Source organism: Marmota flaviventris, chromosome 12, assembly GCF_047511675.1.
Source record: "Marmota flaviventris isolate mMarFla1 chromosome 12, mMarFla1.hap1, whole genome shotgun sequence".
NCBI lineage: Eukaryota > Metazoa > Chordata > Mammalia > Rodentia > Sciuridae > Marmota > Marmota flaviventris.
The window spans coordinates 77,737,747-77,759,346 of NC_092509.1; the positions used below are offsets into that span (position 1 = coordinate 77,737,747).

Consider the following 21,600-nt stretch of genomic DNA (forward strand, 5'->3'; position numbering starts at 1 on the left):
AGTGACTGTGTTTGTCCATTCATTAGCAATTTATAGATTTTGACTTCTCCCCTACTAGCCATGAATATCAGAAAATTCACAACTCCATCAGAGATGCTAGCACATCACTTATGTGGCTAACCCTAGGAAGTGGTCCTCTCAACCCTTCTCCTATCACAGCATACACAGAAGATGATAATAATAGCCAGAATTTACATAGCCCCTACTGTTAGCCAGGCAAGCCCTTTACAACTACCTTACAATAACCCCATAAGACAGGTTACGATTATCACTCTTTTTTAAGATGGGAAAAGTAAGACACCAAGAGGTTTCTGGAATGGCACAATGGAAGGGTGACCCAATCATCCTGGTTTGCCTGAGACCAAACAATTTCCTGGGATATGGGACCTTCAGTGCTAAAATCAAGAAAGACCCAAGCCACCTAGGACATCTTACTTCATTCACCTTGAGGTAAATGGAAAAATCTATTCAAGAGTTAAAAAAATTCACCCCGCCCCCCCAAAAAGAACCCATTGGCTACCCTGAGGGCTGAAAGGATCAATATCTGGGCATGTATGTACCTGTTTGTTGCAGTGTTTAGCACTAAAGCTCTGTTTGAAACCATGCTCTGGTTTTGGCCTTGGCTTTGCCTGAGGGACCTCAGTGTGAGCCTAGAGGATGAAGATAGCAACGGAAGCACATTCATTTGTACTTCACTTGATTAGGGCATGCGTAGGGAGAGGAAGCAAGGCGCTTGTAGTAGAAAATTCGAAAGATACTCACATATGGTATAAAATTAAGTTCCTCTCTTGCCCACCCCAGTCCTGGCCCGGCTCAATATGTGAAATACAAAAACAGAGGAAACTAGTGGCCAATTTTCAGGTAGTTCATATTCCAAAAGAAGAATAAGGCAGGGATGGGGAGAACAACAGGGTTAGGCAATGTCTGTTCAGTGTTTCAAACCCATGTATCAGGCTCAATAACTTGCTTCTGCATCTTCAATTCATCTCATCCATGTAGAGTTTATATGCAAGAGATTTCAAGGTAATTAAAATTAGCTGGGTACTAGACTGGAATGAATAGGCTGGGCCAACTCACTCCCATAGAGTGCTTAAAAATATTTTAGCAGTGCTTAAAAATGTCCTCAATTTGTGCTGTCTGATAAGGTAAACACTGGCCACCTGGGGCTATTGATCATTTAAAATGTGGCTAATGTGATGGAGGAACTGAATTTCTCACTCTATTTTATTTTAATTAATTTAAATGGAAAGAGCCATTTAAGTGGGCGGCAGAGATCTTTGCTACCCAATGAATGCATGCTTCATGGATTAGCAGTGCTGTCCTGCTGGAGGACTTGTTAGAAATGCAAAATCTCAGGCTGCACTGCAGACCTGCTGAACCAAATCTACACTTCAGCAAGAACCCCTGGTGAACCATATACACATAGATTAGGATGGCGGCAAACAGAAGGGTGGGCTCAGAGATTACACAGTGGGATAGATCACACTTGGGGGACATTCCATTTGGGAGCGATCTTCCTTTTGCTCCCTCTTCCCACCCATCCCCTACCTCTGAAAGAAGGTGGTAGAGTGTGCCCAGGTAGTGATGGAGAAGACACAGGCACGCAGGTGGCCCAGGAGCACACTTGGTGGGCCTGCTCTGGAGAAAGAGCCTCTCTAACCAGTGTCTTCTTTGCCCCTCCAGTCTTTACTTTTTATTCACTGCTCTGTGCTGGGCCACGTGCTATCAATATGCATTGGAACTGCCTCTAGCAAACGGCAGCCTCCTCTATCCTGAAGGAATTTATAAACCAAAACCAGAGACAGGCCAGTTATTGGAGCCTTCTTCCTGGCTAAAGTCAATGTCCCTGTTGTGGTAATGTGCTCTGCACTTCCCATTTGTTTGGATGAAAGAGACCTTAGGGCTGTTAACCCTGACACACAGGAAAACATTTCTCTCTGAAAAAGCCTAGGCAGTGGCCAAATTGTGGCAAAGATAGGGACACAGCCAGCTGGACTCCATTAGCCACTCTGAAGTTTCAGCTTCTTTCTGCCAGTCCTGGTTGGGATTCAGGCAGTGAGCGAGCAGAGCGGCCGGAGGGGCACTGGTAAGTTGCGAGAGGCAGGCTCCACCAGACTCACCGGCTTTCCCGATGTGAACAGCCAACCGCGTCAGCTTGCCCTGCAGCACTGACTTTTCCTTCTTGGGCACCTTGACTACCTTCTTCTCTTTCTCCTCATTGTCGGCCCCATCCTGGCTGTTGAGTGGTTGGATTTCCAAGGCCACTCCATCTTGGGTCTTTGCTAGGGTGCACACACAAAGAGTCAAGTGAGAGGGCAAGGTGACAGCACGGAGTGGCAGACAGGTAGAAACGAGAACCCTTCAGTTTTCTTCCAGGAATATACCTTGGGTCCCTGACGTCAATTCTGACCACTCTCACCCCATGCCAGACACGGAATTTGCCTTCAGTGCTCTATTAGGGCCTTTACAATGGTAGCTTAACAACTGGAAATGAAACAGGGGGTGCTTTTAGGGCCTGGATTTCCTCTTCAGTGGCAGCTTCCTGGCATCACCTCAGATCCTCAAGCCAGGTTTATTCTAGCAAGGAGATTAATCATGCCACTAAACGCTATTACCAATAACCATCCTTCCTGGAATGCAGTTCTTAAAATCACTGTTTACTGCAGAAAGGGGCTGAAGGGAAAGACTAGAGCATGAAGTTCTAACTTGCTCTGTTAAAAGGTTCATTTCTCTCTTTCTCTCTCTCTGTGTGTGTGTGTGTGTGTGTGTGTATCCTCCCACCCCACCCCTCCCCCCGGGAAGAAACACAGACTCAAGACCCAAGGTATTTCCCAGATCCTTCTTAAATAAGTTGAAGGACAGGAAGAAAATCCCCCTTCTCCCATGCCTGAAAAGGTAGGGAGTGGGAGAAGCAGAGTAGAACCTGGGGTTAAGTCTTTTGGGGGAGAGGGAAGAAGCTGGTATAACGGGACCCCCTGGAATAAGAGGAAGCAGGAATAAAGACAGACATATAAATCCATTGTGCTTTTAAAAGAAGAGCAGAGACCTAAAATTAAAGAATTAGTTTTGCTCAGCCTTGGTTCTCCAACATGTCGACTTACTTTATAAAGACTACTATGATAATGTTTACAAAGGAAAAAAAATTCTCTAGGAGCTGTCTCAAGAAAGCAGTTCTTGCTGGCTCCTAGCATCCGTCCAGCTTCAGCCCCACAGAGCTCAGTCTTTGGCTTAGGAGGCCTTTCCTGAGATAGTCTCTGCTGTCAGACTCACAAACAAGACAGAGACAAGAGATGTAAACACAGCCACCAAGAGAAACGCACACCAGACCAGGAGGAACAAAACAGACCGTGGAGAGAACAAGAAAGAGGTGGGGAAAGAGGCTGAGAGAAAGGGCTCTCTCCAAGGACCTCTGAGAAGACCAGCAGAGGAGGAATTCAGACCAGAAGAGGACAACGATGACAAAGCCAGAAGAGGAGGGTGCAGGGACTTCCCACCTCAACGCCCCCCACCATTTGAACCCCAGATCCGGGAACTGATGGCATTTAAATCTGGCTGGCCAGGGCAGTGAAGCAGAGTTCAACACCCTGGGAAGAGCAGCTCAATCCCACAACCAAGAGAAACCATGACATGAGGTTCCGTGAGCTAACAGCAGAGGGTGCTGCTGTCCCATCTCAGACTGGGACTGGGGCCTTGGGCCCACCCCATCTCTGCACCTTCCTCAACATCTGGGCCAGAGCAGCAGGTAACAGATGATGAAGAGGAGAGGGGAGAAGGCAGATGGCCTGGAAAAGTCTGATTTGAGCGAGGACAGGTAGAGATGGTATATGAATGGGTAGAGAGGTTACCTTTGTTGCGATTTTCAGGGACTCCTTGTTTTTTACCTGTTTAAACAAGAAAGAAAAAAGTGGGGTGGAGACCCAAAGTGACTATTAAGAGATCAGATATCCAATTTGTCTGTCCTGCTCTGAGCCCAGAAGGGCCACACGAAGGAGCGGGTTGCAGGGAAAGCAAATAAATGTAAAGGGAGCTCACGTCTCTGCTCTCATTCCTCCCAGAGGTCTACTGAATCCTTGGGATGTGAGCAGAGCACTCATGCAGGTGACACACGTTCACACCTGAGCTGCTCTCTCTTGGAGCATGGCTGCCACTGAGAGGGAGGGTGCTCTGGCTGGAGTCAGATCTCTTGGAAAAATGGGGTGGGGGTTAGGGAGTAAGAGGTGGGAACTGTTTCTGCCCAATGGCAAAGGCCCTGCAAGGTGTCTTCATGTCAGTTCAAGCTTCCTCCTTATTCACCCGCAGACGGCTGAGGAAATGAGTAGTCTAGTGCCCAGAGAATGTGTTGCTTCCTGCTCATAAACTGCCCTCTACTAAATAGCCCAAGATGATCCTCCTGTCAAGTAGCAGAAATCCTTCTCTTCCCAAAGGGATGAAGGAATGCTCAGGGAAAGGTCTAGATTTTGTTTTAGTATCTTTTCCTCTTTCTCCTATTATCCCTGATTAGGAGGAGCAAGTAAGGGAATGGCAAAGACTGGGCTGGCATCACCTCTGTCCCACTCTTCTAGCTGTGTCTCTTCCACCAAGAGCCTGTAGTTTCAGCAGAAATCAATTTTATTCTTCAGGTCAGTTTCCTCTTAGCAGCTTCCCCTTCTTTGAGGAAGAAAGTAGGGGAGGAGGAGTACATGGAGTACAGGTTATCTCACCTGCTGGCTCATTTTGGGCAGGTTTAATTCAACCCTTTACAACCTTCCAAAGACACAGGAATCGAGGCCTCAAAGAAGCCCGATTCGGGAGCCTAGAGCAGGGTCTGGTTTTCATCAGAGCTCCCCAAGAGCCACGGTTCACATTTACATCTTGGCATGGAGTTTGGATATCTGCCCTCTTCATTCCGTCAGGTTCTCCCAACCAGGCTTTCCATCCAGATCTGAGCCCTTGCTTCTAGCTCACTCACGGGGATAAGAAGAAAGAGAATCTCACTGTAAATGCCCAAGTGTCCCTCACCTTTCTTCTTTTTCACCTCCTCTTCATCTTCATGTACCCCTAAGAGGGTAAAAATGATTCCTGTCTGGGAGTTGATCCCCACAGCAGTCACCACCATCCTGCCAGAACCTTCCATCACATGGGTCCCTATATGGGAAAGGAGAAGATGGGAAGGAGTGTTGCTTTTTATTCCTAGCCATGAATTGGTGTGAAACAGAAACTTTAAAAAACAAGTACTTCCCTACCCCCATGGATAAGGATACACTTAGCAGATAGTAAGAAAAAGCGAAGAGCTAGGCACATTTAGAACTGACCAAGTGAAGTAAGGGTAAGAAGGAAGGTGTATCTTTTTTAGAGTTAGCCCTCTCTTCATCCCCCTCCCAATGACCAGTGCCCCTCCAAGATCACTCCAGCATCTATTTCACAGAAAGTCTCTTTCAGCTTGCCTGACATCCTTGTATGCAACCCACCAATATGCTACTGCCCCAGCTGAACCCAAGGGAAGGAGATGGGACAGAGCTGGAAGAGAGAGCAGTCCTGGAACTCATCGCCTGGCTCTCCTGGGGAGGCAGAATGGAAACTTGGGCAGCTGGAGACTATACCTGCCAGCAACATGGGGTCTTTTTCCAGGGACTTCCTGACATGGTCTGATTCCCCTGTCAGAGAGCTCTCATCAATCTTCAGATCATTTCCCTGGATCAGGATTCCGTCTGCAGGCAGCAGATCACCTGATGCACAAAGGGGAAAGGGACAGTGAAGGAGAGCAGGTAAGATCCTGGAAGAGCGTGGGGACCTCTAACTCCGCCATGCCCCTCAGGGCTGCTCCCACAGGCCCCACTTATAGGGCAATGGCCCAGGTAGGACCTGGGGAGCCTCTAAAAGACAACTCGAGGGCTGGGGTGTGACTCAGAGGAAGAGCCTATGCTGAGCACACACAAGGTCCTGGGTTCCATCCCCAGCACCACAAAAAATAAAAAGAAAGATAACTTCAGCTCTGTAGAGCTTTGGACAAGATTCCTTTTCCCTTCCAGGTATTATAATTCAAACAATATACTTTTGATCTTCAGGCACATAGGGTACAAATCTGACAGTCTTTTGGGAGAATATTTTCCATTGCTTTCTTTCAAATTCCTTTCCACGATTTCCTTAAATTCTAATTTAGACATTAATATAATATGGGAGCTTATCTTTTAGGGTTTTTACCATTCCCAGCCCCCTTTTTCCAAAGGACCTACACCTCAAACATTGGGGTGACCCAGGTCTAGAAAACATGGAGCTCTCACCGTATTTGATTTGGGCGATGTCACCCACCACAATCTCGGCCACAGGGAGCTGAATGAGCTGACCATTCCGGATAATGGAGAATTTTTGCTCCTGTTCAATGCGGCTCTGCAGTCCCCGGAACTGTTTCTCCTTGCTCCAATCATTAAAAGCTGTCACTAACACCACGATGATCACCGAGAACAGAATGGCTGCCCCCTCGATCCAGCCAGCTTCTGCCTCCCCTTCGTCATCTGGGCTACTTACGGATTCGCCACACACTAGCCAGGAAAGGGAGAGAAATAGTTACTGAGAGCTTTTGTTGAAATGAGGGTAACACTACCAAGGCCTCCACAAAATGAACAGTGAGGAAAAGAGAAAAATAGAAAATAAACCCACTGGGGCTAGGGATGTGGCAGAGCACTTGCCAAGCATACCCAAGGCCCTGGGTTCAATCCCTAGCACCACCAATAAACAAACAAACAAATAAATAAAATAAAACCCAGGCAGAAAAGCTATCTTCTGAGGAAATCAGAAGTTAGCAGGATTGAGTGTTGTCTCACCACCACCATATCTATTGGTGTTAATGCAAAAGAAGCAAATGACCAACAAAATATGTCAAACCAAGTCACATGTCAAGAACTTAAGATTCCCAGTGGGGTCAGGCTCTTCCTGCTAGTTCCCCTGATGCCAGAAAAGAGGTGGGCACACTTGGAGAAGCAGGGCTTTGTTGGGTTGGGTAAGGGCATTGGAACCATGGCATTCTGAATAAGGATTTGAAGGGACGGGAGAAGGAGGGAAACCCTGGAGTCAGAATGGGTTCAAGGAGTAGCTTACTAGCTGCCAGCTGGTTTCCTGTGGAGAGCCCACTGGATGGTGGGGAGTGGGGGCTGATGCTGGACCTTGTCAGTCACTACTAAGCATGCTTTGGTGGTAGTGGAAAGAACCGGATCCCAGTCATGCTGAGCTGTTTAGACACTCACGTTCATTTTGTTCACCAGGGGGGCGATAAAAGGACAGGACCAGGGAGATAATGGCTGCAATCTCCAGGATGATGAGTGTGACATCTTGAAGGGCTTCCCACACTAATTCTAAGAAGGTCTTGGGCTTTTTGGGGGGGATTAAATTCTGTCCAAACACGATTCTACGTTTCTCCAGATCTGCAGGGTTCCCGGAGAGACCTGAAAAGGAGACAGGGGTGGATCAAGAATGAGAACAAAAGAATGGAAACAAGGCTGTTAAAAGCCTTTTTCTTTCTTTCTTTTTTTTTTGGACTAGGGATTGAACCCAGGGGCACTTAACCACTGAGTAACAGTCCTTTTTTGTATATTTAGAGACAGGGTCTCACTGAGTTACTTAAGGCCTTGCTAAGTTGCTGAGGCTGGCTTTGAACTCGTGATCCTCCTGCCTCAGCCTCCCAAGCGGCTGGGATGACAAGGTGTGCCAGCACACCTGGCTAAAAGCCCTCTTTTAAAAAAGGGCCCCTCGCTTCCCGATCCACCCAAACATAAGACCCAGCTAGGGTGACCAACCATCCCAATTTACCCAGGACTTGGCAGGTATGGAGCTTTTAGTTTAAAAATGGGCAAAGTATGACAAGTTGGCTGCAGGACAGGGGCTGCTGGCTTCTCTTAGTAACCAGGGTAAGCTAACCTAGATGCAGAACTTCACCTCCTCTTCATGGAGCATGCTGCAGGCTCCAGCTCTTAGAACATGAACATTAACATGTTCCTTGTGATGCCCACAGAACTTTCTCTCATATTGACATGGGAATGCCGGTGACAACTTGCATAGCATCAGCTTCCACCCATTGGCTCACAATAAAGGCCAACGAGAACTAGTTACCTGCTTAAGGTCACCTCAAGACAGAGGCAGAGCCCACCCATGTGTCCTGATTCCAAGTTCCAGGGACTGCAGATCATCAGAGCAGAGGTTTTGACTGTAACTTATAGTCATACCCTTTAAGCACACATGCCCCTGCATTTCTGTGTCTCTGTCTCTCTTACACATACCACTAAGAGGTACTACTATTTTACCAAGAGCTAAGTACTTGTAGGTACTAATAGAAGTACTACTGATATTCAGGTTGAATAGAAAGAAAACAAGAAAGGCAAGGCCACAAAGTTTTCAGATACTACAGCATTCCCAGCATCCTCCCTACCAACACACATGTATGCTGACACACCTGCATGCGCACACACCACATACAACAGATACAAACATACTGCAGACACACAATACACATAACCACGTGACAATGCACATACCACACACACACACTAGGCACACATTCTAGGGAAAAGAGATAGGCAGTTATTTTAAGTGCCTTCTTGAGAATTTAGGCCCCTCTCCTGGACCCCAGAAAGGTTACTCTTTAAGGCAGGGGTGGAATCCCGATGTGGTGGTTAATGCCAGTTGGCATTCATAGAGTTGTTTACACACTGCAGCAGATTAGTCCTGGCTCTGGCACTGGAAGCTGTTGGCTGCAGGTTTGATGGGATCCCCACAGGCAGGGTGGGGCAACCTTTGTCTTGAAAAAATGGTTAACAGCTGTGGGGACCCAGGGGAAGGAGATACTTTGTTGGAAGGAGCTGCAAGAACAAAATGGAGCCAGCAATGCCAGATGATGTCTTTATACTCGGTCAACATGAAAGGCTCTTCTACTGGAAAAGATTGTAAAAATGGGAACTCAGGTACACAAGGGAGCATTGCTTGCAGGGTCTGAGATGCCTCCACTTCCCATCCAGAACAAAACCACCAGCAGTTGCTCTTAAGATACTCATGAGTCTGGGCTGGGGAGCAGGGGCCTGCTGGCGATGAAGTGGGGGTGGGGGACCGCTGTGGTCCATACTTGTGTAGTCAGCACTGAGGATGTGGAAGCCACTTGCCCTTGCTAGTATTAGGAGAGAGAATAGGTTTCTGGCTAGGAACCTGGTGTCCCAAGCTGTGATCCAGGGCTCCTGCTGCCCAGCGCCCAAGTACCTCACCTGGCCTCAAGCTGAGGGGCAAGTTAAGCTGTTTGCCAGATGCTCATGCCTCCTCCACCCTGAGAAATCAGGTTCCTGGTAGGAAAGGAAAGCAAGGGGCCGCAGAAGGTGCGTTCTAGTAGACCATCTGGGTGACCAGGCAGGCAGGGCAGAGTGGCCAGTGGGCAGCGCCTCAGTGGTTCTTTCTCCCAGGAACTAGAGATAGCAGGGTTGTGACAACTTGGGACTACTGGGCTGGAGGGCCAAATAAGAGTTCTGATAATTTGGGATATTCCTCAAAGAAGTAGTATTCAAATGCAGAAGGAGAAGATGCCTTCCCTCCTTCAACAAGGGCTAGTAGACCATTATGAGGGTAAAGCAGGACAGCAGATGTTAAATATCATAAGGGGCATTCCAGTAGCACTGGTCTGAGCATGTAGGGGGCAGGGCTATTGCCCTCTCAGCTCTCACACTAATACCTTATGATCATCCTTGACTCCTGCCCTGTCTCTCTCTCATCTTCTATACCCTTTTAATTAGGAAATCCTACCAGCTCTGCCTTCAAATTATATCCAAAGCCCAATCCCTTCCCATTTTCAACTGCCATCATGCTGGTCTCCCGCCAGCAACTCTTGCCTGAGGTACTGCAGGTGTCTTCTGTGTCTCCCAGCTCCACCCTGCTCTCCTGTTCTCTACACAGTGGCCAGAAGATTTTTTTTAAGACCCTAAGGCAGTACATGCCATTTATCTGCTCAGAATCCAATGGCTTTTGCTTGGAGTGAAACTGAGCACAAAAACCTTATTATGATGGCCTCTAATGTCCTTTATGAGCCACCACACTCTCTCCCTGCTTTTCCCCATGTTCACCAAATTCGAGCCCAGCCCAGCCAGCCTTCCTTCTGTTCTCTGAGTGTCTCAGACAGGCTTGGACTTCAGACTTCTGCTTTGCCCTCTTCCTGGGGTAGAGCTCACTTCTTCACCTCCTGCAAGTCCCTGAACTGCTATTGCCTCAGGAGACACTGACCTAGCTGACTGCATTTAGAATGGAAACTTCTCTGCCGCAGCACTCCCAACCCCCCTTACCCTGCTAAATTTTTCCCATCCCAGTCTTCTCACCTAATGTGGGTATGATTAATTCACTGAGTGTTTACCTGTCCCCCTGTACAAGGGTAGGATTTATGCTTTTGATCGTCTGGTCCATAGCCTGCCTGGCACAATGTACACATACAAATTTGTCAGATGAACTGAATGAATGAGTAATGAATAAGATTGCTAACATTTAAATGACTACTATATGCTGGAAGCTTCATTAGGCACATCTGTGTCTTTCCATGAAAATATCACAATCCCAAGAAGCAGCTACTATGAACCCATTTTATATATAAATAAACCAAGGCCTGGAGAGGTTATGGGACTCCTTGAATTACTAAGTGGCACTCTATACCCCCATAGGAGGCAGCTGGATGTTAACCTGTATCCAGAGGGGTAAGATGTCACCAACTAGCCCCACTTTGTTGGGGCTTGCCAGGTTTTAGCACTGAAGTTTCTGCCTCCTGGGAATGCTCTTTGGTCCCAGCGAACAGGCCACCCTACTTCCTACACTGGGGGGAGCAGGCTGACGCGCTACTTTCTTCTCCACCTCTGAGCAAGCTGGCGTGGCTCCCATGGTCTACAGTTGGGATAGTTAGTCCTCCATTTCCTGTCATCAGGGTGATGATATCTGGCCCATCCAAGTCTAACCTATAAACTCTGTGCTCAAAGAAGGCTCCTTAGGGCCTTTTTTGGATCCAGGCAATGAAGAAGGACAATGGAAGCCATACAAGGTCAGGCCTGCTCTTCCCTGGACACCCTCAAAATCACATACTTGCTTCTTTTTTGCCATTTTCCACTCATTTCTCTTTTCCACTTGGAAGTCACCAAGATCTCGTATAACAGCTACTTTAAGAAGTCAAGTGGCTGTCCTAGTTCCCAGCATGCTCTGCAGCAGGGCAGGGCAGGGTAGCTTGGGGCTGTAAGCAGTCATAGCCTTGGGAATCCTCTCTGACATGTGGCGCTGCTCGGGGAAAGCCATGTGGGGCCGGGAGCTCAGCCAATCCCCAATTTTGGGTTTTCCATTCCAATTCTTTCAGCCCCAGAGAGGCTTTCAGGCCCTGATCTCAGCAGTTTAATTTTGCACAAATACTTGTCCAGCCCAGAAAAAATGTTTTGGGCCCTGCTCTCTGCAGTGGCTTCTCAAATATTCACACAGCCTCCTGGAAAGGGGAAGGAAGACTTGGCAGGGAGTGGATGCTGGAAACACAGGAAAGGGTTTCCCCAAGAAATTCATCAGGAAAATGAGAGGAAACTTTGTTCTTAAGCACATAAGAGAGAAAGCCCCACCCAACTGGGGAGTGCCTTTGGCTCTGAGAACCAGACTGTGCACATGAATTGGGAGAGGCAAAGAGAATGTTAAGCTGTGAAGTCATCACCCCCACCCCAGGCTGGGAGTTGCTAGGCCCCTGCCCAAGCTGGTCAGGATGAGCCAGCAGCAGGGGAACATTTGCATCTGCTGTGAGTCTGTGCAGCGCCCAGGGTCAGGGAAGATACGGGGAGCCCAGCCCAGGGAAGGGTTCGGGTGAGCTTCCCTTAGACACCAAGGACGTTGGAGGTAGAGTACCCTTTATCAGAACCGGCTCAGCCCCAGAAAGGGTGGGGCTAGGTCAGACATCATAAGGGACTTCCCAGCTGTCTGAGTTATGATACCTTGCCAAGGAGGCAGCAGAAGCCTCTCCCACACAGATAGTACAAAGATGTGGTTCGTGTGCAGGCAGTGCTCTTTTAGTACAGATATCAGCATACCTTTTAAGGGCTGGGGAGGTAGCTCATTAGTAGGCAGCTTGCCTGGTATGTGTGAGGCTCTGGGTTTCATCCCCAGCATGAGTGAGAGGGGAACCTTTCAAGTCCTACCTTAAAACCCTGGACTAAGGGGAAGGGAGGCTTGGGATCAGAAGGCCTGCAGGATGGAGCCAGCTCCTGCTGCAAATCCAAACCACTCATCCAAGGGTTGCGGGGCACTTTCCCTACTGAGCATCTCCAGCTCAACACACCCATGTCGCACATTGGCACATTCTCTATCTGCTGAACTCTCGGCCCTTCAGATAAAGCAGTCGACTCAAGGTCAGAGCAGAGGATGATGGACTAGAAAACAATGCTCTCTCCTTTCCTCATTCTGGTCCCAAAGCCTGGCCTGCCTGGCTGTATAGGAGCTCTTCTTCAGGGCAAGTCTCCCTTCACCCAACCGCTCTAGCCTTTTATGAACAAACAAACAAACAAAACCCTCCAGCTCTGGCACAGGGAAGAGAGAGCTCCCTAAGTGCTGTCGCCAGCCCTCTGCTCTGTCACCTTCTCTTGTACCGCATGCATGTGCTTCCTGCCATCCAGTATCACATTCCCAGTACTCACACCTCGGAGCTAAATAAAAAGAGTGAAAGGCTCATTTTTAAGAGTAGACGTAATATCTGTCTCAGCCAAAGAGGGAATGCCATCTCTCTCCCACCCCAGGGATGGTTCAAGGCAACAAGAAAGTTAAAAAAAAAAAAAAATCAAACCAGGGCTGGGATATATAGCTCACTAGTAAGGTGCTTGCCTAGCAGGTGTAGGCCCTGGATTTGATCCTCGGTACTGCAAAATAGAGAAATAAATAAAAATGAAATGAAATCAAGCCAAACTCAAAAAATTTGCAGGAGCTGCTGCTGAGCTGCTGAAGGATGTAGCATCAAGGTTTCCGGGCCTGGTCGGGGGAGAAGACTTGGCCACACTGTCCCACGTGGATGCCCCTGCCTGGCAGCATTGTGCCAGCTAAGGTGGAGAATTCATGGAGCTCAGGGTTGGGCTGGGGAGAAAAGGCCCAGCAGCTGCCCCGACCTCATTCAGTCCTAGGCACTTAAATCAGACAGGGAATTCCCAGAGTGCACTAGGGAATTCCCTGTGGGGAGGAGGGACAGAAGGAGGGCACTTTGCTCTTTTGTCTTCCCCATTCATCTACCATCTGGCTGATGATGTCACTTCCCCAAGTCATACAAAAATCTTTTTGAGCCAGGTGACACATGTCTATAATCCTAGCACTTGGAAGACTAAGGCAGGAGGATGGCAAGTTCAAGGCCAGCCTAGGTAACTTAGTAAAACCCTGTCTCACATGAAATATAAAAATAAAACAAAAATCTGCACCATGTAGAGCCAGAGGAATGAGAAGTTGTGCTTCATTTTGTACACTGTATCAAAATGCATGCTACCATCACATAAAACTAATTAGAACAATTTTTTTAGTTTTTTTAGAACAAATTTTAAAAATTAAAAAAATTAGAATAAAAAATAAAAATCTTTCTGACCCCTTCATCAAGAACTAAGAATTTCTTGATGAAGCTATTGGCCTTGCCTCTACTATTTAACACGACAATGGAGATGGCCCCTTCCGAGCTGTTGGAGCTGGCTGCCCACCTCCACCTCTTACCCGCCCTCCAAGATATTCTCATGGTGAGACTTTCTCACATCTTAAAACTAGTGCTAACATATGTGCCCAAAGTGTAGTGGACAGAGTGGTCCACAGAATGCCATCTCTGCAGTCACGCCCAGGTGAGTTGCTATTAAGAGGTTTGGCACCTTTAGGACAAGCAGGGAAGAGCTCAAGGAGATGGCTACCATGCAGAGGGCATGAAGGTAGACGACTGCCACACTGCCAACTTCTTAGTGATAAGCTTTAAAGAAAGGGAAGAAAATCAAAGAAGACAGTTATGTTCCTCCTCCCCCATCTCTTCCATTCTACATTCACTTACTTGGCGCTCACTTCCCCCAGCACTAATGGTCCCTTAAAACAGTGGTCTCTGAATGGGGGCACACATGCATCTGTTGGAGTATGGGGGAAATATCAGAGCTTTTCAGAGTCAGAAGTACTACTAGTAATACAGACATATTGTAGGTGAATGTTTATTGGGGGGATGTGTCTGATTTTTTTCCCTGTTATGCTGACAACATTATTAGAAACTTCAGGAGTGGGATGGGATGTAGTTCAGTGGTAGAGCACTTGCCTAACACACAGGAGGTTCTACATTCCACTCCTAGTGCCAGCAAAAGAAGAAAAACAAAGGAAGAAAAAGAAATTTCAGTCTGCCATGCTGAAGAAGAACCCAGTTGAATATGTCCCAGGTAGTGGCAGCACAGACAGTTCTTAGTAAAACATGCCACAGCCCTCAAAAGGCATAGTAATAGGAACACAGTAAAGTCCCAGAGATCTTAAGGTGGAAGGAGATATTTTAGTTATTCTAAACCTGAAGTAAACAAACAAAAATCGTAATTTGGGCTGTCTTAAAACAGATTCTCTCCTCTTCTGCCATCTACTCCCCAAAGAATCTCAGGTCCCCAAAGTATACCAGCAGATACTCAGTAATTATGAAAGGCAACGATGCATCATGAGCCAGGAACATTCAGGAACTGGTACAATTACCATAGAGCATGGCTGGAGTTTCCCTAGGAAACTCCTAGATGATACAGGGGTTTTATCTCTAGCTTCTAAAGCCCTTTCCTCTCTGCAAAGTCCCTTTGGTGTAGGTTTTCATACTGTGTTCCCATAACACCCTATTCTTCCCCAATGTAGCACTATGCTGATATTTCTGGAATTGCTCTCATTTGTGTGCAATTTCTCTAAGCTCTGTGGAAGGAGGGACTATACTTGTCACGTTCGCCATTGTGCCCCAGCACCAAGTGGGCATTAAATACTTGTTGTACGGTCTTGAAAGGGGATCAGAGGACTGTTATCACACTTTAGAGAACAGACGTTAGAAGGGTATGAAGGGAATGCAAAATAGAAAGTCCTACCAATATTCTTTTGTTTCGTCTTATATTTTTTTGGAACTGGGGATCGAACCCTGAGGATATGAGGCAAATGCTTTGCCCTTGAGCTACATCCCACCCCCCTACCAATATTCTACATCCAAATTCAACAGAAATTGAATCGTCTTTAGCCTTATGAAAGAAGCCCCACCGTTAGTGATCTACTCTATTTACTACTTATTCAAGACTGCCCTTCTCTGCTCTTTCTGTTCTAGGCCCAGACCCTCCCCATAACTGCTGGTATTGCTCCTCTTCAGAAAATATCATTCTTCCTCCTAAATCAGGTAGCAAAGCTGAGGACCAACATGGTAAAGTTCAAGGGGAAGAAAGAACATGTCCCTGGGGACCATGCAGAAGATAAGTGCCTATCTTCTGGCCTAAGTCAACTGAACTACTCAGATATTTGGGGCTTGGAGAGGCTGGGGTGGCAAAGGGGCGGGGAAGGATGAAGAGACAATAACAGGAAGGGGATGAACATTTGACTCTGTAAAGAAACAAGCAAACAGGTTTCTTAAAAAAAAAAAAAAAAAAAAAAATATATATATATATATATATATATATATATATATATATAGAGAGAGAGAGAGAGAGAGAGAGAGAGAGAGAGAAAGAGAGTTATATATGGACACAATATCTTTATTTTGTTTTATTTATTTTTATGTGGTGCTGAGGATTGAACCCAGTGCCTCACATGTAGGAGGCAAGCACTCTGCCACTGAACAGTATTCTATTGGTGCAAAATGCTCAGATATTTCCTTCTGATAAACCAAAGACAGCATAGGTTACTTAGGAGTTGAAGCCTAGGCCTATATCTTAGCTTTTATTTATACATATCCACAAAGACTGAAATCTCAGTTGGGATCAGTCGGGCACACTAGTAATCCCACTCAGGAGGATGAGATAGGAGGCTTGCAAGATCAAGGCCAGCCTTGGTAACTTAGCTATACCCTCCACAACTCAGTGAGACCCTGTCTCAAAATAAAAAATAAAAAAGGCCTGGGGATGTAGCTCAGTGGTAAAGCACCCCTGGGTTTAGGTCCCCAGTACCAACAACAACAACAATAAAAGACTGAAATCTTTAGTCACTTAGATTTAGGCTTATGTCTTCTGTCAAGTCTCCTCTACCTCTTCTTGCTTCCCTAAAATTTCTTCTTTCTGCTCACACTTTCAGCCTTGCTTCTGGTTACTGTTGAAGGCTGAGACGCCTGAGCACCTCCATGTCTTCCTGAGTCTACTCAACTCTAGGCCACTGGGGCAATGCCTACTTCAACTAGCCCATGCATAGTACTAACATGAGCATCTGGTCACCATTGCACACTTTACCAATCATTAAAATGCAAAACAAAATTTAAAATTTTGCATGCTTCTGAGAGTCTCTGTGTTGCTGCTTTAGCATGAGAGGGCAGAACATTAATAGACTATGAGCCAGAGAATGTAAACCGTTCCATCACCTGGCAGTAAGAACTTTAGCCAGGAGAGAGAATATTAAAATTAAGTCCCACGTGCCTTTAGAATTGTGTAAATATAGCCTAATAAAACTATGTTAGTGTCAGAAATGTTAGAAATTTCAAGTTTTATAGGGCCTCTTAGTAGCTATAGTAAAAAAAAAAATTTACAAAAAAATAACTGTCAGTCTATATTAAATATGCAATCATTCCAAAAAAAAAAAAAGGGCCATACTCTATGAACCAATCCGCCTCAGCCTCCGGAGCTGCTGGGATTGCAGGTATGTGCCTCGCACTCAGGCTCCCCCGCCTCTTTTTTTTTTTTTTTTTTTGAGATGGGGGTCTCACTATATGTTGCCTAGACTGGATTTGAACTTGTGAATTTGAAATTATCTTCCTGCCCCTGCATTCTGAGTAGCTAGAACCACATGTATTCATCCTAGCCCCCAGCTCCAATCATTCCAGATTTACTTTACATTGGTTTCCAACCAGAATTCAAGCACAGGTAATCTCTTTTTTCCTATTACTAGTCTATAGGATCTCCCATAGGTAACAAAATTATGCTAGGCTGTCAGGCACCTGAGTGTGGTCTTCTGTGAATAAGCTGGCTTTTAATAGCATCAGATGAAGGGGGACGCATACCCAGATACTGATATTCTTTTCTCTGCCTGCTCAACTAAATAGCTCAATATCACTCTTGCCTGGGTAGAGTTTCCTGTGCCTTAGCTGTTCTGTGTCCTTTGTTCCTAATCCTTTGTCTCCCATCCCAGGGGGTCACTGTTGAAATTAGGGGCTAAAAAATTACTAATGGAAAGGTTGTTCCCAATACCCTGCCTTCTTAGCTGTAGAATAAACCCTATGGTAAATCTTACATGAAAACAAATCAGGACACATATTTGTGATCTAAGGAAGCAGGAGCAAGGAAGTGGACAACTGTGTCAGTGGTAGGAGACCTGAGAAGTTGGCACCACTAGAGTCTATAGCAAGAGAGGCACCAGCCACCAGAAGGGGTGGCTTTTAGCTATAGGACTGAAATGGGAACTGGTGAGGAATCCAAAAGCATTAACTATGTTTATAACATTTGATATCCAATGCTGTGAGAAAAGTACAACATATGTTGGCCTTTGGGATGGAAGCTTTCTGAGAACCGGATAGTAAATAGTTGCAGCTCTAGGAAAGTATTTGGAAAAGTGGAAAATTGGAGAAAAGTCTGGTTATTTGCTTATTTGGACCCTAAGTTCCATTTTGTAAGAGAAACAACTGACCAGAACAGCCTACGAAAGGGAAAAAGAAAGATCCTGCTTAAATTCTGATGGGTGTTTGTAAAAACACTGCCTAATCTCAGTGAGAACATAATTAGGTACAGACTTTCATTAAGGTCAATACTGTAGCAAAAGTTACCAAATAAAGAAATTCAGCTGATAAGAGCCCGGCAGTGCCCAAAGGGCAGTCATTAGATACCAGCAAAAAGGCGGAGACTGAGCCACATGAAAGCCAGGTGTCTTTCTGTGATCCTAAAGTGAGTGGAGGAAATAGAAAGAAGTTGCAGTTACACATGTAGTAACCTCATCAGCTATGATAATTGCACTTCAGAGGTACTCATATTCTAGCAAATACCTCCAGACACATGGCTCTGTTTTAATCTGAGACAACTAATTTATTGAACACCTATTATAAATTTGGACTTATACATACATTATATTATTTAATCCCCAAAACTCGGTGGGCTAGGTATTATCTGTTTGATTCAGGGAGGCTAAGTAAACTGTTCTGTGCTATTCAAATGGTAGAACTAATACTTGAACTCAAAGCTTATGAGATAGGAAACGGAATTCTAAAAGTAAGAGAACACGCAGGGAAGCACTCTTAGTTTACAAAGAAAACAAGAGATGGGCAATATGCACATATCTATGTAAAAATCTCTGCCTCTTTTTTATCACAAAGTCTAGAGTCACAATGGGGGTGTAGCTCAGTGGTACAGCACTTGCTTAGTATGCACAAGGAGACTCTGGAGTCCATTCCCAGACTGAGCTTGCATGCACGCATGCGTGCACCCACCCACGCACCCACTCCCCCACACACACAGAGTCTAGAGTCCAAGTGACTAACTTGCAATACAATGATGGCTAGGAGTCAAAACCTCTTCTTCGAATTCACCAGAAATACGATGTGACCTCTGAGGAGAGCTCAGAAATAGGAGACCACAAGAGGCTGAAGGCCTCTAAAGGGTAGGATCTTTGCTCCAGCTCATGTTCCTCAATCATGGACTGCCTGACACACAGGGCCCACAAAGAATTTGCTACAAAGATGCTGCAACCCAGCCAAAGTGAGAAAGCAAGTTCCCTTTTGTTCTTTACATTTTGATGAGGCAAAATTTCATAACACCATGGTGCACTAGGCACTTGGGCAGAGCTAGGCATGCATGAAGCTACATTTTTTTCATTCTCTTTTAAGAATAAAGAAGAATTATATTATTAGTGTATCAAGCAGGGTTGGAAAAAATCATTTATAATTCCCTGACAGAAAAGAGTGGGTGATTCAAAAATATGGATACCTTTAATATGCCATCCCATTTCTGTGTACAACAAAGTGCCCAATGTGTAGATGGACTATTCGCTTTTTTGTGCCCTTTCCCCTTTACACTTGAAGATCAGTGGAGGAAGGATTATCTTGGAACTCTTTCAAAATCAGACTGATATAGAATAAAGGACTAGATAATTATTAGCTGATAAAAGCATTTATACCATAAACATTTATAAGATAAATATCCTCCTTTCTGTATACTGATATAGAAAAATGAGGAAAAAATGTTTTCAGAGAATGCCACAGTCCCTAAATATCATTTTTTGGGAAAAAAATAATGGCTCTTCATGGCCTCACCTCCTTTTAGAGCTTCAGATGCCACACTTTTCCCACAGACAAAAATATACCAATGGGGTCTCCAGAAATGTACCTTCTCTAGAAGCTGGAAAACAATTTTGTGAGACATTAGCTACTTTCTCCAATTCCACCACCCCTGAAATGGCCTTTACCTTCCACAGGGGAGGTTTTCAGTCTATTGCAGATATTCTGTACACCTCCATAGTGGACATTGATCTCGTTCAGTCCATCAGTCGAACGCAGCTCCATGAGCTTCCTCAATTCCATTAATGTGCAGCCAAAGTCCCCTTCATGACTTTCGGCTATTGAGTTGGACGGCAAGTTATGTTCTAATGGGTTCGTCATTTTGCTTGCGGTTACCAGCCCTTCAACCAGAGAAGATGAGGAGTTTCCCTTCAACCAATCAGTGCCTCCTGCCTTCTTGTCCCCACTTCTTCCTGCTTCTTGCTTCTCTGGGGGCCCAGTGAGAATAGAGATTGACTATATCTTGTGCAGTAAGCTTCAGGGTAGCAACCCCAAACCAAGATCCTTTCTTTTGTATGAAGCCTGGCAGTGAAAGGAGGAAGAGGATGGGGGAACTGAGTAGAAGGGGGACCTTGTGTCACGATGATTGGTGTCCCCTGGGTGGTGATGGAAGTGGTTGTCCAGAGTAGGTAGGTTCCTAGTTTAGACTGACTTGCCCAGATGAAGGTGTAAACAGGATATACGTGTTACCATGGAGGCAACCTTAGCAACAACCGGCAACTGCGATGGTAGAGTGTCAGCAGGAGGAGGAAGAGGAGGGCTCCCTGGATACCGATGACAGCTGGATCTCTGGAATAGAGGCAAGATAGACAAAAAAGAAACAATTAGAACAGCCAAGAGGATCCAGTATCTGCGAGGGCAGACTGTACCCACTCTAGCACAGGGTTTAGGTGACAGTGAAGGTCTGAGCTGAACTGATAGCTGAGGCCTGAACAGATGGAACTGCTTCAGGGGAGGCCCTGTTTCTTGGAAGGGCCCAGCAGCTTGTAAGCTTGTAGAGAAGTTATGTCAGATACACCCCAGCCTGTAGGTCTCAGTCCCCTAAGCCAAGCCATACAAACCCTACAAGTTTAAAGACTTGGAAATAAAAGGTTATGACCTCTAATGACTCTAATGCTTTCCCTATTTGAGGGACCCACTACAGGATTCTTTAGAAACTTAAGAGGTGAGAAGAGGTCAGAAAAAGGAGATCAGGCCCAAGTGGTCTGGAGGGTGGCTTGCCGGTCTGCTACCCTCTGCCACACCCCATGCCCTTCCCCACTCCCAAGGCAGACATTTGCCAACCAGGAAGACAACTTGATAGAAGATACCCAAATCCTTTAAGAACTCTTTCAATACTCAGTCTTCAGCTTTATGGAAATTAGGCAGCCGATGGCAGTTATTAATAAGTCAGGCAGCAAGTTTGGTTCTTGGGGCTAAGCCTCATCTCTCCTCCAAGAGGCTTTTGTGGGGAAGGAGAGAGTAACACTGGCAGTTTTCAATACAGGGTGGATTTTTTTTTTTTTTTTTTTTAATAAAGGGGACAGAAGAACCTCTGAGAAGGAAAGATAGTAAATTTGAAGGCTGTGAATGTAGGGTTTTTCCAGTGTGGGAGGGATAAGACAGCTATCAGCTCTGCTAGAGCATGGGGCCCCAGCAAGGTCACTGGGAGGGACAAGCTCACCTGCATGTGACAGAGCACCAGAGGGCCTCAAGTCAGCACAGTAAATATATCTGAGGAAGGTGGCATTTCCCCACCAAGAAGACAAGTGTTACCCCTCACCCAACTGATTAAGGTGTGGGGAGAAAGTATGTGCAAGTGAGGGTACTGAAGGCTGAAGGTAGGAAGAAGTTTGACCTGAGCCCTGTGCTCAGCTTCAGGCAGGGGCTGGCTACGTGCCATGCTGAAGCCATTGCCTCACATCAGCCATTCAAACATGGAGCCTCTCAGGGTCTCTTCCTGAATGCAGCACCGGAATACGTGAAGCCTGGTCCTGATTTAAAAGTCTCCACCGACTCGAATTTAGTTGCCAAGAGGTAGTGAGGATTTCTGTTCAGCCTATCTTATAAACAGATGACATCCTCACTACTACAAGTTGAAAGAAGAAGCATAAGAACCATCTGATAAGCATTTGATTCTTTTATAAATTACTTTCTTCAAAATCACATGTGGCAGGGCTGCAGTTGTGGCTCAGTGGTAGAGC

General features: G+C 46.0%; 1 protein-coding gene across 2 annotated transcripts in view; it reads right to left on the bottom strand.

Annotated features, from left to right (window-relative positions):
- The window catches only part of Atp2b4 (ATPase plasma membrane Ca2+ transporting 4), a 92,563-nt gene that overhangs the window by 28,172 nt on the left and 42,791 nt on the right, over window positions 1-21,600 (bottom strand). For both annotated transcript variants that reach the window (XM_071600160.1, XM_071600161.1), the window contains exons 2-8: window positions 19,546-20,206; window positions 7,221-7,418; window positions 6,261-6,518; window positions 5,580-5,705; window positions 4,999-5,124; window positions 3,846-3,881; window positions 2,121-2,282 (exon numbers count right to left, since the gene is read on the bottom strand). In XM_071600160.1, the coding sequence (XP_071456261.1) occupies window positions 2,121-2,282; window positions 3,846-3,881; window positions 4,999-5,124; window positions 5,580-5,705; window positions 6,261-6,518; window positions 7,221-7,418; window positions 19,546-19,738 (1,099 nt within the window). In that variant the 5' untranslated portion in view covers window positions 19,739-20,206. The remainder of the gene's footprint in view (window positions 1-2,120; window positions 2,283-3,845; window positions 3,882-4,998; window positions 5,125-5,579; window positions 5,706-6,260; window positions 6,519-7,220; window positions 7,419-19,545; window positions 20,207-21,600) is intronic.